Genomic DNA, 9,172 nt, shown 5'->3' on the forward strand with positions numbered 1-9,172 from the left:
GAGGCGGGAGAGACGAATTGAGGCAGTAAACAGCAGATTGTGGCGCTGATACCATCATGAAGACTTTGGCTTCTACGACCACAGTCCTCACTTCGAAGAGAGAAGCAGTGGTCTGTTGGGAAGAGACAGCCTCCACCTTACTCCACCGGGGAAGAAGCTCTTCTCAGCCAGAATGGCTGACCTGCTTGACTGGGCTTTATACTAAGCTCGCTGGGAGATGGGCAGATAACCACCAGAGCAAGCTTACCAAGCATCAACCACAAAATCAGCAGGTTAGGATGCTTAGGGATACCCACTCCTATCCCAGTCCAGAAACAGAGCTTCTCCATGAGTACAAGGAAGCCTAGGGCCTCCAATGACATACTTACTTGCCTGTACACTAATGCTGAGTTTGGGAAATAAACAGAAGGAACTGGTCCTTCTGCTAAACAAAAATGACCACGATCTCATAGGGATAATAGAGACCTGGTGGGACTCCTCCTATGACTGGACTACAGGTATAAATGGCTATACCCTGTACAGGAGAGATCATGCTGAAAAAGGGATAGGGATATAGCTCTCTACATGAAGGAGAGCTACATGTCCCTACAAGTTGAGATTGGCACCGAAGGAGGACAACTGGAGACCCTTTGGGTTAGAATACAAGGGGAATGTGGTGAAGGGGATACAATGGTAGGAGTCTACTACAGACGTCCAAATCAGGAATGAGAGCTTGACCAAGAATTCGCCAAGGAACTGGCTGAGGCTGCATGCTGCTGGTGTATGGTTTTCATGGGAGACTTCAACTACCTGGACATCTCATGGGAAGAGCATTCGGCCAAATCTGATCAGTCTCAAAGCTTCCTTACATGCGTGGATGAGCTCTACCTGTCTCAAGAAGTTTATGGGCCAACAAGAGGTAAGGCACTGCTGGACCTGGTACTGGCCAGAGGGGACGATCTAATCAGCGACCTACCTAAGAATCAAAGCTAGGTGACAGTGACCATGAGTTGTTCACTTTCACTATCTATGGCAAAGCTGGCAAGTCAGCCAGCAATGCGGTAGTCCTCGACTTTAGGAAAGCCGACTTTCATAAGCTCAGGAGACTTGTTCTTAAGGCCCTGAAAGGCCATGATTTCACAGGGAAAGGAGTTAATGATGAGTGGTTGCTTCTTAAGGAAGCAATCCTAGAAGCACAAGGGAAGTCCATCCCAACCTATAGGAAAGGTGGTAAAAGGGCTCAACAACCCTTTGGCTCAAAAGGGAACTCACGGACCTCCTATGTCTAAAAATAGAGGCTTATAAAGGATGAAAGACAGGAAACACCACTAAGGAGGAGTATTCTGCACTGGTCCACACCTGCAGGGAGTGAACTAGGAAAGCGCAGGCTGCAACTGAACTCCAACTTGCTACACAAATCAAGGACAATAAAAAGTCCTTCTATGTGGGGTGTTGAAAGAAAAACAAGGGCAACGTTGGACCTCTGCTAAACCAGTTGGGGCAGCTGACTGCCAACACCCAGGAAAAAGCCAATCTGCTTAATGATTACTTTGCATCGCTTTTTCACCAGCCCAAAGGGACCACCCTACCTGACATAATGCGGGATGACCAGGGTAAGGATGAATATATGCCCACCATTGGTGTGAATCTTGTGAGGGAGCATCTTGAGAGGCTGAACCCCCACAAATCAGCTGGTCCAGACAGATTGCACCCAAGAGTGCTAAAGGAACTGGCAGACATCATAGTGCAGCCACTGCCAAGCATATTCAAGAACTTGTGGTGCTTGGGCGAAGTACCTAAAGACGGGAAGAGGGCCAATGTGGTGCCTATCTTCAAGAAAGAGAGGAAAGAAGACCCAGGAAACTACAGACCAATCAGTTTGACCTCAATCCATGGGAAGATCTTGGAAAAACTTTATCAAAGAAACCATGCTTGACAGGCTAACAAAAGGCAACATTCTGAGGATCAGCCAACACAGGTTTATTACAGGTAGGCCTTGCCTGACCAATGTCACTTCCTTCTATGACCAGGTGAAGTATCACCTGAACAAAAGAGAAGAGGTTGATAGCATATATTTGGACTTTAAAAAAGCCTTTGACCTGGTGTCCCATGATGTCCTCATGGAAAAATTGGGCAATTGTGGCCTCGACTACTCCACGGTCTGATGGCTGGGGAACTGGCTCTGAGTTTGGACCCAGAAAGTGTAGCTGACAGAACTGAATTAACATGGCACTTGGTGACTAGTGGTGTCCCCCAAGGCTCCCTTCTCGGACATGTACTCTTTAATGTCTTCATAAATGATCTGGACACTGGTATCAAAAGTGGACTCGCTAAGTTTGCTGACAACACCAAAGTTTGGGGAAGAGTATCTACACTTGAGGACAGGCTGGTGATCCAGGCCAACCTCAATAGGCTTGCAAGGTGGGCAAATGAAAACCTGACGGCATTCAATACAAGGTGCTCCACCTCGAGAGAAAAAAACCCTGCATCGCACTTAAGGCTTGGCAATGCTACACTTGCTAGCACCATGACCGAAAGAAACTTGGGGGTCACGAATGACCACAAGATGAACATGAGCCACCAATGTGATACTGCAGCTGGCAAAGCGAACAAAATTCTGGCTTGCATCTACTGATATATCACAAGCAAGACCCAGGATGCCATCCTCCCACTGTACTTGGCCTTGGTAAGGCTGCAGCTGGAGTACTGCATCCAATTCTGGACTCCACAATTCAGGAAGCACATGGAGAAGCTTAAAAGAGTCCAGAGGAGAGCCACACGCATGATCAGAGGGCAGGAGAGCAGGCCTTATGAAAAGAGGCTGCGAGCTATGGGACTGTTCAGCCTGGAGAAGCACAGGCTCAGGGGTGACTTGGTGGCAGCCTATAAGTACATAAGGGGTGTGCATCAGGGGCTGAGGGAAAATCTGTTCACCAGACCACCCCAAGGGATGACAAGGTCCAATGGTCACAGATTCCTGCAACACCGTTTTAAGTTAGACATAAGGAAAAACTTCTTTACTGTCCGAGCCCCCAAGGCCTAGAACAGACTCCCTCAGAGGTGGTGCAAGCACCTACTCTGGACGCTTCCAAGAAACATTTAGACGCTTATCTTGCTGGGATCCTTTGACCCTAGCTGACTTCCTGCCCCTTGGGCAGGGGGCTGGATGATCTTGCAAGGTCCTTTCTAACCCTAGTGTCTATGAAATCTATGAAATTTATGTTTGTTTAGTTACTGTACAGCATGGGCAACTGGTGCCTCCTGAGTCTGGGGGGGCACCTCAGAAGCCAACGGCAGCAGCAGGGACAGGGCTGGCGAGCACCCACAGAAGCCGGTGTTAGCAGCAGGGATGGGGCTAGCGAGCACCTCCAGAAGCCGCTGGCTGCGTTGGTGGTGGGGGTGGGGCTGGCGAGCACTCACAGAAGCTGCCGATGACGCCAGTGGTGGGGACAGGGCTGGTGAGCACCTGCAGAAGCTGCTGGCAGCATCAGCAGTGGGGGACAGCTCTGTCAGGGGCAGCACGTGCTCCCTGTGCTCCCCCTACCAGTCACCTATGCTGTGCAGTAATGCACGGGTAGATGCCTTACTGCGCAATCAAACTGTGTGTGTGGACTGACTGTGGATTAACTTTAGTCCTCAGTCAGTCCACACACAGTGTTACCGTGCTTTAATACTTGCACATGTACACTACAGCATAAGTGCAGTAAATTTACTGTGCAGTAAATGCACATGTAGACAATACCCACTATGTATTTCTCATCTGGTTGCTGGAGCAAAGCTAAAGTAGGCTGCATGCTGGTGGCATGAACGTTTTCATTCCAGGGTCAGTGGGTGGGAAGCAACCTTGGAATTCTTTATGGAACCTCAGCCCATAAGACTTTGCCAGAGGGGAAAACAGCACTATTTAAAAATCCTGAGGCATGAAGAATACCTTGAAGTTTGTCCTTCAGAGGCAGGTCATATGGAAGAAACTTGTCACCAACATGTTTACAAGCTCTGGGACTTCTAGGAATTGTGTGGGTGAATATGCCTGTTCCTAGAAACCACGGCAACAGGTTTATGAAGACCGTATGACTGGATCCCTGAGCTCAACACTGTGTGTCCCCTTCTCCTCTTAAGGAGCTGGCTTTGCCTTGGCATCCCTTCCCCTCTTCTGAGGCCTGGCCTGGGTCAGTTTGTCGAGGGCACAGCCCACATGCTACTGCAAGATGAAAAGTGCAGCTACTACACTACTCCAAATGTATGAGTATTGGGTAGCTCCTGCTGATTGCAGGCCTGATCCTGCCCAGTGTGTGAGCACCTTTGGGTCTTACCCTGCACTAGTGGGGTGCTCTGAGGATGCTCAGCAACTTCAGGAGCTGCTCTGAAGGCGATGGGGTGGGGAAGGCAGTAAGGACTTCCTGAACTATCAGATCACTGCTCTGTACTAGGGTGTCTGTTAGGCCCTACACCTCATTCACGTGGCTGATGCTGCCCACAGCTTTATTGGAGCCAGTAAGCAGAGCTGTGTGAATCACTAATTATGAGCATGCTGTTTGAATGGAGAGAAAAAAATAATGAACAAACAGCCATGTTCTAAGGTGAACAAGAAGCAAGGGTTTTGGTCTAGTCACTGAAAAGGAAAGCTGAACCAAGAGTTGTTCTGACTCAGATAAAACATTTCATTTGATCCCCCAAATGGTGCTTTGGTTGGATTTTTAACCTTTTTCTTCATTAAAAAATACTAAATTTTAGGCAACTCTTGGTATGAAATGTGTCAAAATGAAATTTCCAATGGTTTAATTGTCAGAAATGTTGAAATTAAACTTTCTGAAATTATTGGGGCTTTTTAAGGGGAGGGAGTCAAATGATGTCATGAATACAACACTGATTTGCAGTTCATTTCAGTCACCCCGATATGTGCCTCTTAGTAGGGAAAAGGTTTGGACAGTACTCTTACAGGGTCGGCAACGTTTTTGGGCAGAGTGCCAAAAACACCTTCAATTTCAACCTGTAACATGTTGGTGTGCCAGGGGTGGATGGCAGGGGAGCCACGAAGGGCCTGATCCTTGTGGTGGCCATGTAGCCCCGGCCCCTTCCCTTCCATCCACCCAAAGGCATGCATGCCAAGCAAAATGTCTTCGTGTGCCACACTCTGGCACCTGTGCCAGGGGTTGCCTAGTGCCTACCTCTGTCTTACACTCAACTCTATCAGCAGATGCCCTCGTGCTCTGCGTTTACCCCTCTTAGGAAGCATTCTTTCCTCTGTTAGCAGTTGCTCCTGTCTGGTATTTCCTGAGAAGCAGCTACTGCTGCATTTTGTCCTAAAGTTCAGCAAGCGACTCTTTCTGTACGTAACACTGGAATCACCAGCTGTTAGAACTGAGTTGGAATTCACGGACCATCCAGCATTGCTGACCATAGCATTGCTGACCATCCAGGAATTTGGTATTGATTTCAGAGCTTCACTAGCATCTCTGCTCAGCAGCTCACACCCTGGCTCCCTGCAAGCACAGGTATAGCAACACAGGCGGCAAAAGCCCTGCCTGGGAGATCTTTGAGGTTCCTACTCCCTGGAGTAACTATTTGACAGAGGAAACAAATTCCCTCTCAAGGCAGGAGGCTGGGAGAGTTCTACCTGGCAGAAACAACTCTGACTTTCTGTGCATTGCTTCAACAACAGCCTGGCTCTGATAATGAAAGAATACAGGCAGCTTCTTCCAACCACAGAGTTGCTGTGGAGCTGGGCTCTGTTACTGTCATGTTTTTTATACGCACCCTCTGATTTTTTATGGCTTTGCTTGAGAAATCTGAAGGCTATGGTTAGCTGTCAGAGACAAAGATACCTTGGGTTAGTCTTAGCCATAGGGTTAGGGGTAGCATTGAAGTTTGTTACAGTTATGGCTTATGTTGTGACAGTTAAAATAACTCAGCCTCAGATTACTGTCACTGATCCCTCCTGTAAATGGTTACAATGACCTTAAAATATCCCACACTGGGCATCCCAGAACAAAAGCATCTGACTCTATTGGGACCTTGCTACCCTAGAGACCTACATTGTGTCTTGAGCCTAGCCCTGAGCAAAATGTAATACCTAGATCCTTCACCTCAGTGACAGCCCTCCAGGGCACTGTATCTTCCCCACGCCTTCACGCCTCATGTGAGTCATTTGCTGCTGGCACAAGGCAACAGCAAAATAGGACACCCTCCCCCCTACACACACACACACACACACACACACACACACACTGGCTCAGATGGGCACACAGAGAGAAAGCAGGTGCACACAGGGACAGAACAGCAGGGCTGGGGACATAAAAGAGGAGTAGGGATGCTGGACATGCAGGGAGACACTCCTTGTTCACCCCTTGTGGGGAAGCACTATCTGAGTTAGGGTCCAGGGCATTGGTAGCCTAGAGTGGTATCACCCCAAAGGGCACAGGGATTGGGGCTTGGCAAGCTGAACCAGCACAATGAAGACTTAGCAGGTCACTTCATACTACTGTGTCCCTGTTCTACCCCCGTCTCTCCCCCCACAAAGCCTGGTCATCTCCAGCCTCAGTCAGACAGGAGTCTCCCAGGGGTTGCTGCCATCCCAGGAGGTAGCATGCCTGCCCCAGTGCAAAGGCAGGGCTGTCTGGAGGGCAGGGTGGAGCATGACCCTGCTTCTCTGGGGGCTGGTGCCAGCTGCAGCTCCCTCCTGAGCGACTCCCTATGATCAGAAGAAAACAGAACTAGACTGGCATGCTGGGGTAGTTAGGGAGAGTGGGAAAAGCATATACAGTGGTTAGAGCAGTAGTCTGGCACTCAGGAAGCCTGAGTGTGCTCCACTGTAGCTTCTGTGTGACCTGGAGGAGTCACGTAACCCTTTGGGCATCAGTTCTCATGTGTGAAATGGAGATAGCCTGGGGCAAAACCTGTAAAGACTATGAGGTGAGGGGGCCCTATACATAAATCAGATAGGCAGTGGTTCAGGGGGGCTTGAAATCAAATCCTATGTGCCCCAACAGGGAGTGGCACAGGATGCCAAAGACCTCCTTCTTCCCTTCCCACAACACTCTCTGGGGCCAGCAGAGGTAATTTCTTTGTTGCTCTTTGTTCTACCGCCCTTCAGAAGTTCGAGTCCCTCCACCCCCTGTATTCCTTCCTCAGGTCCAGGAGGTCCCACAGTTGACTGGGACCTTGCTGGCAGCCCTCACCCAAGACCTCAATGCTGGGTTCCTTTTGTGCAGAGCAAGTTCTGCTCCACTTCACCCTCATTGCATTAGCCAGTGCACAAAGAGAGTCCGTGGGCATGATCGTTCCACTGTGGAGGGCATGGGGCATTCCCTGGCTCCAGCAATCCCTGCTCCTTTGGCTGAGAGACAGAGAACATAGACAACTCTGTGTGCTGGGGGGTGAGACAGTCTCCCTGCCTGGCTCACCACATCTAGCAGTTGAAATGCCATCCCAATTTGGGATTTTGGCACTTCCCTGGCCACCCCAAGCAGCTCCTGAGCCCACAGGGAGGGGAGGGCACAGGTCAAGGAAAGAGACAGCAGCTCTGTGGGCTGGCCCTTGGCTAGAGAGTGTGCAAAAGGGCCGGGGGGCAGAGGGGAACAGTCTGGAGCTGCCCACTCAGTTTTCCTCCCACGCCAAAAGGCAGCATCCGGGCATTTGCTCAGTCATTTTTTAGTGCTGTTCTGGAGATGGATAAATTGACTGGAGAATAGACCAAGTAGGACCCAATCCTGCTCTGGCTTTGCTTGCACCATCTAACTGTAGCCAAGTTAGCCAGTGTCTGTAAGCTGCAGAGTTGAGATCTGCTGAACCCCTGGCTTGGCCCTATGCCAGGAGGTCACAGGGAAAGCTGGGCTCCAGGGTGGGTACAACTTCCCTACTGCACTTGCTGCCCCATGGTACCCCTCCCATGTGGTGGGTACAATGTGCAGCTAACATGGCCCCCTTGCCCAGAACAGGAACAGCTGCTTCCCCCCCACACAAATATACCCTGACTATGGACCCCCTCCCCTGACTCATCCAGCCCCCAGCACATGCAAAGACCCCACGGTTGCACTTACCTGAGGAACTAGGAGCAGCGCCAGCAGGAGCAGCAGCGTCTGGGCTCTGGGGGGCTGCCACACTGGCCTCATCACTAGAGAGGGACCTGTGCTTCGGCACCCACTCCAAGTCACGTCCTGGCTCAGTGCAAACTGAGCAGATCAGTGCAGCACCTCCTCTGTGTCTCTGCCACAGCAGAACTGTTCAGGGGTGCCTGCTACTCCTTCTCTGAGATCACAATGGTACACCTGGCTTCAATGAAACCCCCTGAAACTTGCTCCTTTTGCTCTCTTATCCACCTGAGCCTTCCCCTGCACCCTTTGGCTAGCTTAGCCCCTCAGGTCCCACTTTGCCTTGCCATGCTCTTTCTCTCTTCACTGTCCTGTGCCTTACCTGGTCTCTTCTCTGTGCTCTGCTCCACCTGACTCCCACTCCAGCCCCGACCCTGCCCACCTGGACAGTCCCAGGTGCTCCCTCCAGCCACTCTCTTGCTCCTTTCCCTGGGCACTGGCCCTGGCTCCACTTCGCTGTCCAGATCCAGTCGATCTCAGTCTCTCCTAGATTCTGCATGTGACAGCTCCCGTATCTGGCAATATTACAGGCTCCACCCTCCTCTCCCCCCTCCTCACAAGAGAGGGTGGACTCACAGAGCAAGAATGGGCAGCTCTGGAGCCTGGAGCTACATGGCTCCCTCAAGGGCCTGCCCTCCCCTCTCCCCAAAGCCCCACAAGAGGCAAGGTCCTGAGTTCTTCCTTACTGCCCTTGCATGAAACAATGCTTTTCCTGGTAATTAGGGCTCCCAGCCGAGCTCTCCCCTGACCCAAGCAGCAGGCGCTGGGATGGTGAGTTCTCCCCCAGCCTGGTGTTTTGATAGGTACCAAAGGCACCTATACCCCAGCAGTTGAAAGGCATGTGGAGAGAGAATGCAGCAACAGGGATGGGGGTATGCAGGCACACAGAAGGCTATACCCTCTGACCTGGGTAGGAGCCATGGGAAAAGTCAGTGCATACAGGGATTCTCTCCTGGCTGTACCTATGTGGCACATGGTAGCATCATGCTGCAGCTGGGATGGTCCCATCTGTATGGGCTCCAGAAGGATCAGATCAGGCCCTAGGATTCTCATCTGGGATAAGGAGGAAATGATACCATGGAGCAGTTGTCACTTATGCAAGG

The 9,172-nt window shown here is 50.8% G+C and overlaps 1 protein-coding gene across 1 annotated transcript in view; it reads right to left on the reverse strand.

Moving 5' to 3' along the window:
- Positions 1-8,510, reverse strand: part of LOC109302076 (vasoactive intestinal polypeptide receptor 1-like) — a 75,293-nt gene extending 66,783 nt beyond the window's left edge. The window contains exon 1 of the mRNA XM_019523577.1: positions 8,019-8,510. Within this exon, the coding sequence (XP_019379122.1) occupies positions 8,019-8,090 (72 nt within the window). The 5' untranslated portion in view covers positions 8,091-8,510. The remainder of the gene's footprint in view (positions 1-8,018) is intronic.
- Positions 8,511-9,172: the final 662 nt, after the last annotated feature.

The sequence above is a fragment of the Gavialis gangeticus genome, unplaced genomic scaffold, assembly GCF_001723915.1.
Source record: "Gavialis gangeticus isolate Ggan-Ray unplaced genomic scaffold, GavGan_comp1, whole genome shotgun sequence".
NCBI lineage: Eukaryota > Metazoa > Chordata > Crocodylia > Gavialidae > Gavialis > Gavialis gangeticus.